This window comes from Sinocyclocheilus grahami, unplaced genomic scaffold, assembly GCF_001515645.1.
Source record: "Sinocyclocheilus grahami isolate Dianchi unplaced genomic scaffold, SAMN03320097.WGS_v1.1 scaffold279.1, whole genome shotgun sequence".
NCBI classification, from domain to species: domain Eukaryota; kingdom Metazoa; phylum Chordata; class Actinopteri; order Cypriniformes; family Cyprinidae; genus Sinocyclocheilus; species Sinocyclocheilus grahami.
Genome location: NW_015505458.1, coordinates 618113 through 634886, shown reverse-complemented (window position 1 = coordinate 634886; position 16774 = coordinate 618113). Strand labels below are relative to the sequence as shown.

The 16774-nt window shown below is 39.9% G+C and overlaps 1 protein-coding gene across 1 annotated transcript in view; it reads left to right on the top strand.

The window, feature by feature from the left end:
* LOC107600145 (adenosine deaminase RNA specific B2 (inactive)) overlaps window positions 1-16774 on the top strand; it is a 188631-nt gene that overhangs the window by 127768 nt on the left and 44089 nt on the right. The window contains exons 2-3 of the mRNA XM_016291948.1: window positions 5503-5589; window positions 6414-7339. Of these exons, the coding sequence (XP_016147434.1) occupies window positions 5503-5589; window positions 6414-7339 (1013 nt within the window). The remainder of the gene's footprint in view (window positions 1-5502; window positions 5590-6413; window positions 7340-16774) is intronic.

Genomic DNA, 16774 nt, shown 5'->3' with positions numbered 1-16774 from the left:
TTTATTTATTTTAATGGTTACCCAACCTGCATTTATTTCATCATTAATAGACTAATATTTGGGGATAGTATTAAAAAGTAAAATAGCTGTTTTCTATTGTATTTTATTTTAAAATATAATTTATTCCTGTGATGCAAAGCTGAATTTTCAGCATCATTCCTCCAGTCTTCAGTGTCACATGATCTTCAGAAATCATTCTAAATTCCTGCTTTGCTGCTCAAGAAACATTTTTGATTATTATCAGTGTTTAAAATAGTTGTGCTGCTTCATATTTTTGTGGAAACCGTCATACATTTATTTTTTTTCAGGACTCTTTCTAAATAGAAAGTTCAAAAGAACAGCGTTCATTTAAAATATATATATATTTTGTAATGTTATAAATGTTTTACTGTCACTTTGATCAATTTAATGCATCCATGCTGACTAAAAGTATTAAGGTTTTTTGTTTTTTTTATCTTACTGGCTCCAAACATTCCAACAAAAGTGTACACAATTCGCTAACCTCTTTTACGACCTCTGACCTGTTGCCCACCCAATCACTGATCCTCACTCCCTCCAGGAGGGATCCAGGTTCCCTCCTCTTCTGTTGTGACACACAATGTCATTAAGCACAAAAGCTGATCTCATAACGTTAATTTAATCTTGTGTTGGATGGCTTGTGTGCACCCACAGCTGTTGTGGGCAGGCGATTAGGATTGGTGCCCACGGACAGTGGCGTTAGCAGCAGCTAGTATGCTAAAGCTCCGTCCCTGGCATGGAAAAGTGTAACACATGTAAAGCAGATGGCCGGTGCACTATGTCTTCTGCTGGCACTAATCAGGTGCTAAATATCGCTCCGTCTGCTCACTCGGCCTTATCCTGGAACCCATGACACTCACGCTTTTTTTGTTGGCCTGTGCTGGTATGCTGTGAAGTATTGAAGTTCTGCATCCATTTTTTGGGCCAAACAGCTGAGTCGTGAATGATTTATCACTCTGCAGCCACACAACATGACGTCAAAACATAGACTTGGTGATAGCACAATTAAAAGCCACACAGTCTCAAGCCTTTTACTAGTGCCTATCCTGAGGTGTGAGGTAGAGGTCTTCACGGGTCCACTTAGATCCGAAAAACCCAAGGTATGACCCGATACCCAAGTAGGCTTGGGTCCAAAAACTTTGACGGGTGCCTCGGACATGGGTTGGGTATTAGTTGCTCAATGTCTTTTGGGGTTTTGGTTCTTTTGCTGTTTTAGGTTGCCCGTACTATAACAAAAATATTATAGAGCGAGCATAGGCACGTGCCTAGAATACCTATGCAGAAATCCGGTCTTGCTCCAATGGGAGATTTTGTCAAATTTAGCTAACTTTTAGGGACAAATTTGTCTCAAAACTTTTGCCAAGTAAGCCCAAATGCACACACACACACACACATGGATGGTTAGCGCACACAAAAGGTGTCTCTGCCAAGCTCCAGCTGAGCGGTCTGACAGAAAGCCGATTCCTAGTGTGATGGCGAGACAATGCGGCCTCCCTCATTTGCCACTTCACCAGTGTTTAATCAGTGGTCTTCTAGACAGAAAGAGTGATTGATAGAAAGGAAGAGAAGAGAGATAAAGAGAGGGAGAGAGAGTCAATGATTTCCCCACTGCCTTTTTGAATAGAGTCTCTAGTGTCTCCTCTGACCTGACGGTTATGAGGACCATGGGAAGATGTGATTGGCTCATTACCTCTGCTCGCTCCTGATAGCCGAGGATGGTGCGCCGAAGCCCCTTGCGTCTTCTGAATTTGCACCATTTCTCTCACTTCTTCTCTGTCTCCTGACAACATGGCAGTCTGCCAGGCCTCTGGTTCTGACCTGACATTTGCTGTTCCCTTTCATGGGAACTTTGAACTGCGTCCTCTAGGGGTCGTATGGGGAAACCTAGAGGACGCAGTGTCTCGTTCCCTACTCAGGGAACCATGGTTACATAAGTAACCTGAGACGTTCCCTTTCATGGGAACTTCGAACTGCATCCTCTAGGTTTCCCCATAGCGACCCCTAGAGGACGCAGTGTCTCGTTCCCTACTCAGGGAACCATGGTTACATAAGTAACCTGAGACGTTTTCTTTGGTTCAGAGGAGGGATTTCAGAAGTACTTCGGTACCAAGTCAATGCTAAAAATTTGCCACGAATATTATGATAACAGTCATGAAATACTTGAAAGCTACATTCTGTTGTTTTTTATATATTACGGTATGATATGTATAATGTTAGAATACATATTACTGGTCAAAAGTTAAGTAAAGGTTAATTACGATTTTAAATATTTTCAAAGCTGAATTTTCAGCATCATTACTCCAGTCTTCAGTGTAACATGATCCTTCAGAAATTATTCTAATATGCTGGCACTCAATTATTAATAATGCTTCTTATTATACAAAAACATAATGCGAAAAAAAAATGTTTTGCTGATTATTTAATTAATTAATTGTATTTATTTTTTTGTGGAAGCTGTGAAGTTTTTTTAAGCATTCTTTGAGTATAAAATTCAAAAGAACAGTATTTTATTTGAAATATAATTTTTTGTAACACTATAAATAATTTAATGCATCCTTGCGAAATAACTTTTTATGTTTTTATAATACAGCATATGAAGGATCATGTGACACTGAAGACTGGAGTAATGATGCTGGAAATTCAGCTTTGCATCACGGGAATTAATGACATTTTAAAATGTTAATAATAAACAGAAAAAAAACTAGAAAACAGCACTTTTAATATTTCACAAAATTACAGTTTTTACTGGATTTTTTTCATCAAATAAATGTAGCCTTGGTGAGACTTATTTCAAAAACAAAAAGAAATCATAAGTATCCCAAAACTTTTGACCAGTAGTTATATTTATTAATATTTAACTTTGTGGGAGTGTGTTGAATAACATACAGTATTAGTTTTTGCTGTGGTCTTGAAGTTGGTACCAAATGGTGATATTTCGACTCTTGAAATCTTGGTCTCATGACAGCCGTAGTTCAGAGAGAATAATGATTCGTCCTTCCTCAACATGACAGCAGTAATGGATTGGTTTTAAGAGCTCCAGCTAGTTGCTCATATTGTTTGGCTTCACAGACAGGCGAGTCAAAGTGCTTGAGGGTGACATGACGAAACATCCACCGGTGACAACTGACTGAGCATGATTCCACCAATCGTGTCTGGGGTGATGTGTGCTGCTTGTCTTTTGTTCCTGTTGTTGATCTTTTACTATCAGAACCCTTCAAAAAGTGTGTGTATACTGTATAATTTGTTTGTAAAGTCTCTTAGTTTAATCTCTTTCATTTCTAACTCAGCTTTATAAGGCAAACGCACAAAATGACACCAAAACTTCAGAGCCTGAGCCATATATGTAACCCACCCAGAGATGTCATATTTGGGGTATTTAAAAGACCCAAGAGGTGTCATCAACTTCCAGTCATTAAATTTAAACTTTTTGTTTTTAAAAACTATATGAAACAAGCATAAATACAAAGAGTACATTTTTCCTTTTCTATTTTTCAGGGCCACTCTGATTTGTCATTGACCCTTTGCTGTAAGCATACCATTTAAAGTAGCTGTGTATTCTGTCCGAATGTAGTACTTTACTGAGCTGTACACTGTACTCTCGTTCTCATTTGTGAGATGAGATGAACAGACTTCACATTTAATTTCCTGTAGGCCTCCTTTGATTCTTGGTGTCACGTCAACCGTGTAACCTTCAATGGCTCTGTAGTGATGGCAAAGCTCTGAGCTTGTTAGATACCGCTGAACTTAGAGAGACCTCTGCATCATTGCTCTGAGAATGAGAGTCTGTCTCAGCACTTTTGTGACTGGTTGATGACAGTGATAGCACCTCCCATCACTTATTCATGCCCTGTACTCCTCAACCATCATTCAGGAAGTGACACACAGGAAGTGTACAATGCAGTTGCCGTATCTTCCCTGCTATGTGCTGACGTTCAGCACTTTGGTTGTGCTATATGTGACCTATAAATCCTCCACACCTCTCTGTAAATTACCCTCAGTCAAAATGACCCACCCTGATGTTTCTATAATATACTGGTGCCTAGCTTGGTCTGGGGCCGCTAGATGCATCTTTAAACTACCCCTGGACCCCCCAAGAGTCTATAATATTATGAAGACTAGCAAGGTTTAGCCTCTGGGGCCTTTGCACACTGTCAAAAGAGCCCACCCCCATGTCTCTGCGATCATTAGGTGCCAAGATATGACTGGGGCCCCATACAGGATCTCTGTACTCTACCCTCATTCAAAAAGACCCACTCCTATGTTTCTATAATATTCTGGTGACTAGCTAGGTCTGGGGGCCCCAGGTGCCTCTGTATACTACCCCTAGTCAAAAGAGCTTACTCTCATATTTCTGTAAAAAAGCAGATGCCTAGATATGACTGGGGCCCCATGCAGAATCTCTGTACACTACCCTTAGTCAAAATGACCCACTCCCATGATTCTATACTTTTCTGGTGTCTTGGGATGAGACTCTCTGTACACTACACTGTGTCAAATGAACCCACACCCATGTTTCTACAATAATCATGGCTGGGGCTTCCGGGGGCCTCTAGGGACCCCATATAACGAGAGACAGACTCAGACATGCTGTAGAGACACACATGGACATATACAGGAAAATACTAATGTAAACTGTTGATGATTTAACTTTTTCGGGGGGGGGGGGGGTTGATGAATATTTTATTGTTAGAAGTGAAACTTTTAAATTTTTAGCAGGGTATGCTTAATATACTCAATGTACTTGCATTCAAAATGTTTTGTTTACTGAAGGGCCTTTGTTATTGGAGTTGAAGATCTTATACTGGAACTAGGTCAAAATGCAAAATAGTTCAATCAGAATTTGCCTTTGTTATTATCCTGCCTGAAGTAGTCAGAATTGGAAAAATGATTACATATCCCATTCTGAATCACTACATACCCAGGACGTTTCATGTGGCCTATGCGAGTACACACCCGTTTCACTTTTTTGTTCACTCTGTGTATACACACATAAAACCTCTGCTCCTTTTTTGTCTGCCCATTAAAATTATTGACCATTAGGCAATGCTGAGAAAGGTGGGGTGTAATTATGAGTCCAGGCAGCTTTGTCAATTCCCCACAGCCTGTGTTGAGCCCAGCAGAGATCCTAATAGGAAACTGCAGTGTTAAAAACACACACTCACAAGGATATAGAGGGAAACGAGGCTGTGAACACAATTTGGTTTATCGGCAACTAAACCAGAAACTCAGATTCCACTGCCACTAAGAGCAGAAGGATAATCGCTATAAGTATGCAAACAGTGATGCATTGCAACTGTGTAATCCCATTGTACTTAGTGTTTTGTTTGATTAGCACAGAATATATTTCGGGCCTTAGAATCGCTCCATCTTTTTATTTCATCTCTATCTTTAACATTGTAAGAAAAAACCATGTATGTATGAATCATGTATGTTAATATTATGTGCTGTATTTACAGAAACTTTCTTTTCCTTTTGACCTTTCAGAGAAAATGAACATGTTGTCTGCACTGATCGCCCCCTTCAAGTACATGACCCCAGCAGCCAATTGCACAGAAGACGAGGACACATTGAGTCAGTATGCATAATCACTATCACAACGAACCCTTTCAAAAATGTAAAAAAAAATTTAAAAGAATGTAAATTTCAAAAATGTAATTAGATTTGAACATATAATTATATATAACAATATATAGAATAACTAGATATACTGTATATATATATGCATATATATATATATATATGTATATATATATATATGTATATATATACACTGTATATACAGTATATATATAATTTAAAGTGATGCTAGAAGAGTTGAAGACAAGCAGCACTACAAAAACAACATTTTGGTCCTTTCTTAAAATTTAGGCTTGCATCCATGTGTTGAAGTTTATTTTCACAGATGAATTTCATTTGGTTCCATCACAACACAGTTGGGGTGTGAAATAGAGGCTTTAATGTGTGATCAGACTTTCACACACTGAAATCTCATAACCGTCTGCTCTCCTGCATTACAAAAGAGCGTCTCCTTTGCATTGTATATGGGGGAGACGATTTGTACCCACTTTAAGTATATACTCCAAGCCAATTTTGTGGGAGATTACGGAGCGATTTGCCAGATAATGCCCCATTTTAGAGTATTTGTCTTCAGATTTTTTTTACAACAGTTAAGTAGAGGAGGCTTTTCTCATATGGAACTGTTAGGAGCAGCTGCTTTGGACAAAGGCAATGGCAGTTTTTAATATCAACATGTATATGAACTACCAGACTTTTATCAGGTCAAGTGCGATTATGGGCAGAATGGCGTAGAAGATAGATAGCACTCATTGAGTTTTGTTTTTTTGCTAAATTATTTCCTTGATCATATTAATATGTCGTTTCTGCTTCCAACCTAGGCACCAGCAGTGCTGAGGTCAAGGAGAACCGTAACACGGGAAATTTGGAAGATTGTGCCATTGTTCCGTCAGACTGCCAAACACTCTTCCTGTCTGATTCACCCAGGGACGGGGCGTCTGGCCTCAAGCGAAAGCGGCCTTTAGAGGAGGACAATAATGGACACTTGTGCAAATTGCGTCTGTACTGCAAAAAACTGGCATGGTCCGATGCACCAAAGAATGCTCTGGTCCAGTTGAACGAGCTGAGACCGGGTCTACATTACCGGATGGTCTCTCAGACAGGACCGGTGCATGCACCTCTCTTTTCCATCGCCGTGGAAGTCAACGGACTCACTTTCGAGGGCACTGGCCCTACAAAGAAAAAAGCTAAGATGAAGGCAGCCGAGATGGCCCTGAAGTCATTCATCCAGTTTCCCAATGCCTCACAAGCTCACTTGGCCATGGGAGGACTGAGCAACCCCACAGCCGACTTCACATCAGACCAGGCCGACTTCCCAGACACGCTGTTCAAAGGCTTCGAGCCTGATGGCTGCCGCTCTGCCGAGAGCGAGTTGCTGTCTAGCGCTCTCCGTTTGCGCCACACGTTGGACTTGATGGTTGTGCAGGCTAGGCAAGGAGATCCCTGCCTTCCCCTGCCTCCGGTACCCACCACCCAGCCAAGCCCGGTCGTCCTGCTCAACGACCTGCGGCCCGGCCTGCGATATGCCTGCCTGTTGGAGCGTGTCCAAGGCAAACGGGCACACCGCAGCTTCGTCATGGCTGTTCGAGTGGATGGCAGGATATTCGAGGGCTCGGGTCGCAGTAAGAAGCAGGCAAAGAGGCAGGCGGCTCTGTGTGCCCTGCAGGCGCTCTTCAACTTCAGGCTGGCACCTGAGGCGAGAGCGGGACACCGGCCCAGTAGGATCAAATGCCCTCATTTGCCCCAGGTGAGTGTGCCAGTCCAGCTGCTGGCAGGCCACCCGTTCCATACGGCGGGCCTTAATAACCAAAGCAGCAGGAATGCTGGGATACAAAACTGCCAGCCAAGGCTTAATTAAGAGGGAGGAGATAATGTTTGGGGAGGCATGGGGCAGTACAGATGGATTATGGGGGAGAGGTTAGGCTATATCGCAGAGCAAAAGGTGGAAACGTTTTATGTTAGCACACAGGCTTTAACATTTACTCTGGGCATAACAGGACGGCATATCTAGTGTAAACACACACATGTGTGTGTACTTATGAAAGCAAAAGGGCCAGAGGTAAACAGAATCTGTTCACAGATCTCTTCAGATGGAAAAAGGATGTAAATGAGGCAAATTATCATTCGGGAGCCTCTGACTCCAGAGAGGAATCCAATGCGCCAACAAATGAGTTTTCGTTTTTCTTTCTTTCTTTTTTTTTTTACTTTCCATGTGTTTATAGAGCTAAATTGCAAAAGTATTGTTATTTTGCACAATCTCTAGTTTCCTCATGTATGACATGGCAGTGTCTATAAACATTAATTCAATCTGTTGCCCAAAGGTGATTGAAAAAAGCACAGAGCAAATCGACAAACAATCCTCAGACCCATTCTTCTGTTATTTAGTCAAATATGTAAATAGTAATCACGTTTTTTTTTCTTAGAGAACTAAAATGTATTTTGATCCCTTGTGTGTCCATTTGGAGTCAAAATCAACATATAGTGCTGTCAAACAATTATGCATTTTAATTTAATTACGTGATATTGCCGTTAATTAAATTTTTTCTTCATTGCAATAAGTTTTTATGTTGCTTGGCATACATACACAGTCTGTAGTTAGGCTAATGAATTATATAACTAACTGGAAAAAATGTGTATTATTCTCATAAATTAATGAATGAAATTTGTCATACTGCTGTTGCTGCCATTTTTTCTAAAAGCAATAAGCCACTCACGACCTTGCATTACAGGGATTCTACCATGATTAATGGAGTTTCCTTAGTTTTTAAGAATCACTCAAGGATGTAGGTGGCTAATCAGTTTATTGTGTGGTGTTTGTAACGTTTTCCTCCTCAAGTATGCACATGTATATGTGTGCATGTCAGCATCAGCTCTCGTGTGTGTGTGTGTGTTTCTTGTGCTGTATTAGTATTCAGCTCCTTCCTGCAGAGAGCCGACAGGGAGAATGTTGTCTTTCCTCTCCTACTACAGCAGCCAAACAACCTGCACATGTTTGCCGGAGAGAAACTTCTCCTTTCTCCTGCTCGCTACACTCTTTAAAAGGATTTATAAGAGGATTTGCCTCACTAGTTTAGTTCCAGAAATGCACTTCCTTGTGGAAATTCTTGAAAGTCAGACTACGGCGTTGGCTGTTGAATCTCTTAGAAATGATGACAAAAACATGCACATGTAATTAGAAATGTTCCTCCTTTTCCATCACAGAATCATCCAGCATCATCTGGCCAGTGGAACAAGCATTTGTGCATGTGTGTTTGAGCTTGTATGACGATTTCTCAGTAGTCTGGAGATCTGAGGGTTGGATGGTGCTCAAATCACTGCCTGTAGGGTGCCTTCCTGTGCCGCAGGGCCCTGCTGATAGCAACCGCTGCCAGCTCTGCCGCTGTCACACTGCTCTCAAGACCCGAGATTTTTCTCTTTCTTTCTGAAGCAACTGTGACTTCCTTTAACAACATTCATTGCAGCAACTAGTAGCAGCAGCTTTTCTATGACGAAATAGCATTACTGCCTTAAATACAGTCTTGTGAAAATCTTTATCCAAATTTTCAGCACTCTGTATTTCTTTCAAGGTTTCATTTTAAAGAAAAAATAATAATAAAATAATAATAATAGTTTTTGTTATTAAAGTCAATAGTGAATCTGACAAGAACATATCACCTCAAATCAAAATAAAGAAACAATACATTACAATCATTAGAATATAATTAGAATTGCAATTGAGAATGAATGAATGAATAAACAAACATATAATAACAGTAAACAAACAAACAATATATATATTCCTGCAATACAATTTATCAAATATATCAAACAGATAAACAAAAGGATGAATAAACATAGGAATATCACTCTGGAGTATTAATTCTGATTTTTACATGTTTTGGGCATTTTTGCCCAGATCTCTGGTAAACTTCTGAGCCTGATGCAGACGCATTAAATTGAGGATTAAGAATCAGATTTGAGATTTGAAGGCTGTATTGAAACAAATAAGTTGTAAAGAAAGAAAGCGATCAACAAAGAAAGAGTGACAGAAAAAGAGGGTGAGATGTGGGTCACCTTTGGAGTGGAATAGAAGGACAGGGAGACTCTGGTGGGTGGAAGGCATTTCTGGCACTGATGGAATATTCCGTAGGAAGAACCGGCCATAGCAGCGTGATGCCCCAGGCAAATATGAACAATAACTTGCAGGCTACCCTTCTCCACCACCTCTTAAATGAAAAATTGAACCGTCATCCAGGCTGCATGCCTTGTTGCCCACATCCCTATGCCTGTTCACATCTCTAAATAATGACACACTCCCTGCAGGGATTTACCTGCATGCTCTATGAAAGTCAATATAACATTGAAGCAGTAATATGAGATCCAGGTACGAAGCAAGACTTATTAAGTTACCCCAAAAATATCCATCAATCATGGGATCATAGTCCCCCAGTGCTTTCCTAACTTCATTCCCAGCTAAAAAGACGCATAGGAAATTTACAAAACCGTGCCCTGCACGTATCTTCTCACCCGAACGCTTTGTCTGCATGTCAGCAGCTTCACGTTTTCATCACGATTCCTCTGGTTTCAGAAGTATAAATGCAGGACAAACTGATTCGGCATCAGGAGTCTGCCCACGTTATAAGGTAGAATGATTGCAGTGCATGTTTAGGTTGATTGGCCACTTAATCTCTCAGCACAGTCACAAATATCTGCAGCGTTGCCAAGTCAACGCACAGACCCTGCTAAGACAGGAAAAAGCCAGAGTCAGATGCTGGTGCCACTACAAGTCCTGACCGTGCCACTAGTATAGTTAACCTTGGACCACAGGGTATTTGACTGAAGAAATTACCTTGGCATGCTGCTAAATATCAATCACTGCCTAATCATGAGTGAGGTGAGACAGTTTGACTTCCAGTTCTGCAGCTGGTATTTAAAATGGACGGCTCACAGTGATGAATCGCACTGAGGAGCTAGGTGTTTGAGGAAGGTTCAGAAAGGGGAGGGATATATAAGACAGGGTCAAGAAAGGGAGGGGGGGTCAGATGGGGGCTGGAGTAACATAAAGGGAGGGGAGTGTTGAAGAGCGAGGTCTGGAAAGGGAGTGGAAATATTGCAGAAGAAAAGGGGAGGACAGAGTTAAAGCGTAAGGTCAGAAGGAGGGAAAGTGATAAAGGGTGTGGTCAGAAGAAGAGGAGTGATCACAGGAATGTTGAGGGACAGGGTCAGAATGTGGGGGAATGTTATAGTTATAATGTTATAATGTTATATGATCAGACTGAGATTGAGTGCTTAAGAGTGGGGTCAGAGGGAGAGGGAGTGTTAAAGGGGTCATATGATGCTGCTAAAAAGAACATTATTTTGTGTATTTGGTGTAATGAAATGTGTTTATGCGGTTTAAAGTTCAAAAAACACATTATTTTCCACATACTGTACATTATTGTTTCTCCTCTATGCCCCGCCTTTCTCAAACGCGTCGATTTTTACAAAGCTCATCGTTCTAAAAAGCGAGGTGTGCTGTGATTGGCCAGCTATTCAGTGCATTGTGATTGGACGAATTCCTCAAGCGTGTGACGGAAATGTTACGTCCCTTACCATATTGTGATGCCTGCGGCAACCACATGCGACGAGCCCGGGCTGGACTCCGCTTCGTCCACAGTGAAAGCCGATCCGGCGATCGACAAAGCGAAGTTGAAGTATTTCCTCAGGGACCAGCACGGATCAGCTCTAGGCATGATGAAGCGGATATCGTCCTCTTTTGGAAGACCAAACAAAGTAGTTTTGCTTTCACAACGAAGCACACAGCGCCTTCACGACATGGCGGCGGCAACAATACTACAGCGAGAATAAAAGTTACGCCTTCTTTCTTTGCGTGAACATTTGGGCGGCGTTATGCAAATCTTCCCAGATAGTGACGTAGGTATGTGGGGGCGTGTTAGAACAAGCCGTTTTAGGTAGGCGTAGTTGACTCTTAACTTTTATAAAGAATATCTTTTTGGATTTGAGACTTCTTTGCAAAAGTCTTTGCAACTTTACAGATCTTCTTTATGCACCAAGAGCTTGTAACACTCCAAAGAGAAAGGAAAAATTGAAATCGCATCATATGACCCCTTTAAAAGGGGGTCAGAATGAGGGGGGGTGCTCTATAATGAAGTCAGATCAGGAGGGAATTTTAAAGCGGTGGTTGATTAAGATTTCACTTTAGTTAGTGTGTAATGTTGCTGTTAGAGCATAAACAACGTCTGCAAAGTTACGACGCTCAGAGTTCAATGAAAAAGGAGATATTTTCTTTTAAAGAAATCGCTGTTTAAGGACTACAAAAAAAACGGCTGGTAGGGACTACAATGAGCTTCTTCCTGGGCTTGTGACATCACTAACCCCAATGTTTACATAAACCCCGCCCCCGGGAACATGAAACTACCCGTAATGGTAAGGGAGCGTGACGTTTCCGGACAACGTGCACTAGGAAATCACAGCGAATCACAAACACACTGAGCCTGCTAACCAATCAGAGCCCATTGCGCATTTGTAAGGGAGGGGCTTCATAGAACCAGGAACTCAACAGTCCGGTTTGACGAGAATGGATACAGCGGTGTAGAATAAAGGTAAAATATGTGAAAATAGTGCGTTTCTTTAAAAACTAAGCATGAACACGTTACACTGCATCCCATAAACACAATCAAGCTTTTGAAAAAAGCTAATCAACCACCCCTTTAAAGCGTGAGGTCAGAATGAGGGAGAATGTCAAAGAGTGGGATCAGAATGAGGGGAGGAGTGTTAATAGGCAAGTTCAGGATAAGGGTGGAGACATAAGTGTTAAAGAGCAGGGTCAACCGTTTGGTGAGATTTGCTGCTTGCAGTGGAGTGTTAAGTGTGTTAAAGGGCGGGGTCAAAATGAGGGTCAGCAAATGAGGGGTTGTTAAAGGGTGGAGTCATAAAGAGTGGGAGTATTGAAAGGCGGGGTCAGAGAGGGTGGGATTAGGTGTGTTCGGCTTGAAGCGACGCTGCGCTTCAAGTCAAACTCACTTAGTGTTTAAGGATGCCATCAGCAAGGGAAGGGCAGTGTTGGGCAGGAAAGCTACCTTTAAAGAACAAACGCAAAAATAGGGAAGCGAAGATGGTGGAATGATAGCGAGAAGTGAAGTTTTGCATGGAAATAGTGGAGGGAAAATAATGGTAGGAGAGGCAAATATTAAAGAGAATATGGCAAAACAGATGGTCAGGTTCGATTTACTTAATATGCTCAACATCACTGGCAGGCATTTAGCGTGGAAAATTAGACAATAAAAACTATCATCATTACATTAGCCAATTTGGCTTTCTGTTTTATTGCATTACTACATACCAAAAATAATCATATTCAGAACAATAACACCTAAACAGAAGAGGATGTATGATGTTATGATTTTGTCAGGTCGGTTACTCAGGTTTGGGTTTTCTCATTGAGAAACGACAACATCTAGGTGTCTCGCTTTCTGCTTCAGTGAATTATGCCGCATTTTTGATATATGGATGCAGAAAGTATGCATGGACTTTGACTAATCTAGCATGGTAATTTCCCCAGCAGAGTGAATTAAGACCGTTTTCATACACGTGAAGGTGACCTTGTCCACCAGCCTGCCATTTGGTGATTATTTTGTCCCCATCTCTCTCTCTCTCTCTCTTTCTCTCTAGCTCTCTCTCTCTCTCTCTCTCTGTTTTTAACCCTCTGACTTAATCACACCAGATATAAACAACCCTCCAGCAGCCACGAAGCAAAAATAATTAATTAAGACTCCCACAAAAAATTAGAGATGGCAGGATGGTAAGAGAGCTAGAGAGAATACAGATTGCAAAGTGTGAAACACACATTATGAGCATAATTGATTAACATTATCAGCGCCTACTAGAGGATCTCCACATCACAGGCGCTGTTTATTTTGTTAAATATTGTTAATAAAGAATATAAAGAGTATTATTTAAATATAGCACATAAGGTCATTGTCATTAGCTATTCACAAAAACGATGAGGAGGTTTTTGCAGCAAGTCAAATTTATTGAAAGCTTTAACAAGTCAAAAGCTTAGCTCACAGTTATATTTTCTAAACTTTTTGAATACGGCGCCCCATCAGCTTCTGAGACCTTGTAGGATAGAAGTGTGCATTGGATCTACACTTCAGAACTTGTATTTTTTGTCTACTGTTTCATACATTTTTAATGCATGCTGCTTTGCGTCATGGCCACATTATAACCTCAGGTGTGCATTAATCCATTGTTCATTATTCCTTAACTGATTCTTACAAATTTGATAATTATATCTGTGCATTATTTGAGGACTGATTGGTGGGCTGTACAAACAAGCAAAGCAATGTTGTGACAGCGTCACAAGAGCTGTAGTGTTTACAGTCTACAGTGAAACAACCTGCAGATGTCTACATTAAACTGGCTTAGTAAAAATCATGCCATCTTTAAGTGCCGTCTTTCTATGATAACATTTTGAAATATAATAGGAGCACTTTACACCCAAAAGGTTATCATTATCAGGAACTGTCTCATCCCTATGCAAAACATGACCTATAAAAAATATTTTCCATTCTTTCAGCACAAACACACTCATGCTGCAAGGCATAAGAGACACAATTTCCATGTTTTTGTGGTGAGAACTATTACATATACAATGCACTATTATCTGACATAAAATTAACCAAGAATAGATATTTCCAACACATCTAAATAAAACCACTGCCATTTGTCTGCAACTGTGAACTTGCCTTTACCCTGATGATTTTGGTCAACGATGTGAATGCAATTGTTTTTAGTTATTAACAAATGTTAATTACCAAAAATGTATTCAGTGGTGTCCTTTTGCAGGCACCTCTGTTAATGCAGGATTTTCTCAATTTTTTCTTAAATTGATAAGAAAATACAACTTTATTGTATTAATATAATAAATTAATAGAATTATTAATTTAGGTCCAATCAGTGACATTTTAGTTAAGACTTTAGTTAAAACAGTAATATTGTGAAATCGTATTACAATTTAAAATAACTGTTTTCTATTTGAATATATTTTTAAATATATTTTACTCCTGTGATGTAAAGTTGAATTTTGCAGCCATTACTCCAGTCTTCAGTGACGCATGATCCTTCAGAAAACAATCTAATATGCTGATTTGGAATATTCCTTCGTTAAAAACAGATGTGTTGCTTAATATATTTTGAGGAAACCATGATCAAAAAAAATTTCAGGATTCTTTAATGAATACAAGGTTCAAAAGAGTAGCATTTTTATTATTAGTAGTAGTAGTAGTATTTATTTATTTATTTGAAATAGAATTTAAATGTGATGTTTAAGTAGTGTTCAAAATTGTAAATGTCATATAAAATGAATGAAATATTAAATCTCTTATATAACATTTAATTTGACCTCCTGATGCTTTCAGTGGCACATGGAAAAGCCCTGATTCTGTAGGTCTGTTGCTGAGCCTGAATTCTGACTTCTGAACTGCCTTCCTCTTCCCCTGTAATCATCCAGATTGATGGCAGTCTTAAACACACACACACACACCCACAGACACTCATCATCTCTCACACCTGACAGTCTCCTGTGATCAGCGCGCATGCTCATAATCACCTCCCAATGAGATGCTCACACTTCATTAAAAGCATAATCAAGTTCATTACTGCGCCATAGACACTCAGCTAGCAGACGGGCTCAGATAAATCAAAGACAGTGCCTGAGTGTGTTTGTGAGGGGGTTTATCTCACGGTACCAGGTGGAGGAGTAGAGGCCAGAGGAACCTCTGAACACACGTGGCCTTTTGCATGACCTTATGTCTAGTTAGACTGCGGATGTGCACGGAGGCTACATCTAGTTACTGCTATTCATTTACAGTACACACATGGCTAGGCATTAAATGCTAAGCCTCCACAGAGACTGGATTCCCATCTCGCCAACTGTCCCTTGAGAAATCAGCCCCACTGCTTTCAATGTATATCCCTCAGTAACCTTTAACAAAACCGACTTTATAATATTTTGTGAAAAACTATTTATGGATATCACTCATTCTCTGTAATATAAAACCATAAACAACGAGAGGCCATGCATTACAGTTATTCTTATAGGGTTAAATGGACAGAAAAATAAACATTCTATCATTTACTCACCCTCACATCATCCTAAAGCTGTACGACTTACTTTCTTCTGTGAAAAAAATAAAACAAGATATTTTGAGAAATGTCTCAGTGTTGTTTTTCCCATACAATGAAAGTCAGTGGGTACCAAATAATACCATAATTTCTCAAAATACCTTAATGTGTTCTGCAGAAGAAAGTAGGCCATACCCTTTACGGAAAACACACATGACCTGCACACGTGCAATAACATGTTAAAATCACATAGTATGTGAAACCCATGTGATCACATTTTGTCCATATTGAAAATGAGTGAACGTATCCTTTAAGTACAAATACGTGATCACAGATTCTGAAATTGAAATTGAAAAAAAAATGAAATCCCCTAACCCATCTCGCCAACTGTCCCTTGAGAAATCAGCCCCACTGCTTTCAATGTATATCCCTCAGTAACCTTTAACAAAACCGACTTTATAATATTCTGTGAAAAACTATTTATGGATATCACTCATTCTCTGTAATATAAAACCATAAACAACGAGAGGCCATGCATTACAGTTATTCTTATAGGGTTAAATGGACAGAAAAATAAACATTCTATCATTTACTCACCCTCACATCATCCTAAAGCTGTACGACTTAAAAAAATAAAACAAGATATTTTGAGAAATGTCTCAGTGTTGTTTTTCCCATACAATGAAAGTCAGTGGGTACCAAATAATACCATAATTTCTCAAAATACCTTAATGTGTTCTGCAGAAGAAAGTAGGCCATACCCTTTACGGAAAACACACATGACCTGTACACGTGCAATAACATGTTAAAATCACATAGTATGTGAAACCCATGTGATCACATTTCCACTTGATCACATATTGTCCATATTGAAAATGAGTGAACGTATCCTTTAAGTACAAATACGTGATCACAGATTCTGAAATTGAAATTGAAAAAAAAATGAAATCCCCTAGATAAACTTGCAACCTATTTTAGTCCATGAACCACCAAGTAAATGTTGAATGAATAAATGGCAATGTTTGTCTTTGTGGCACATAAAATAAAATAAAAATACTTCGTAGGGCTGAGCGATATG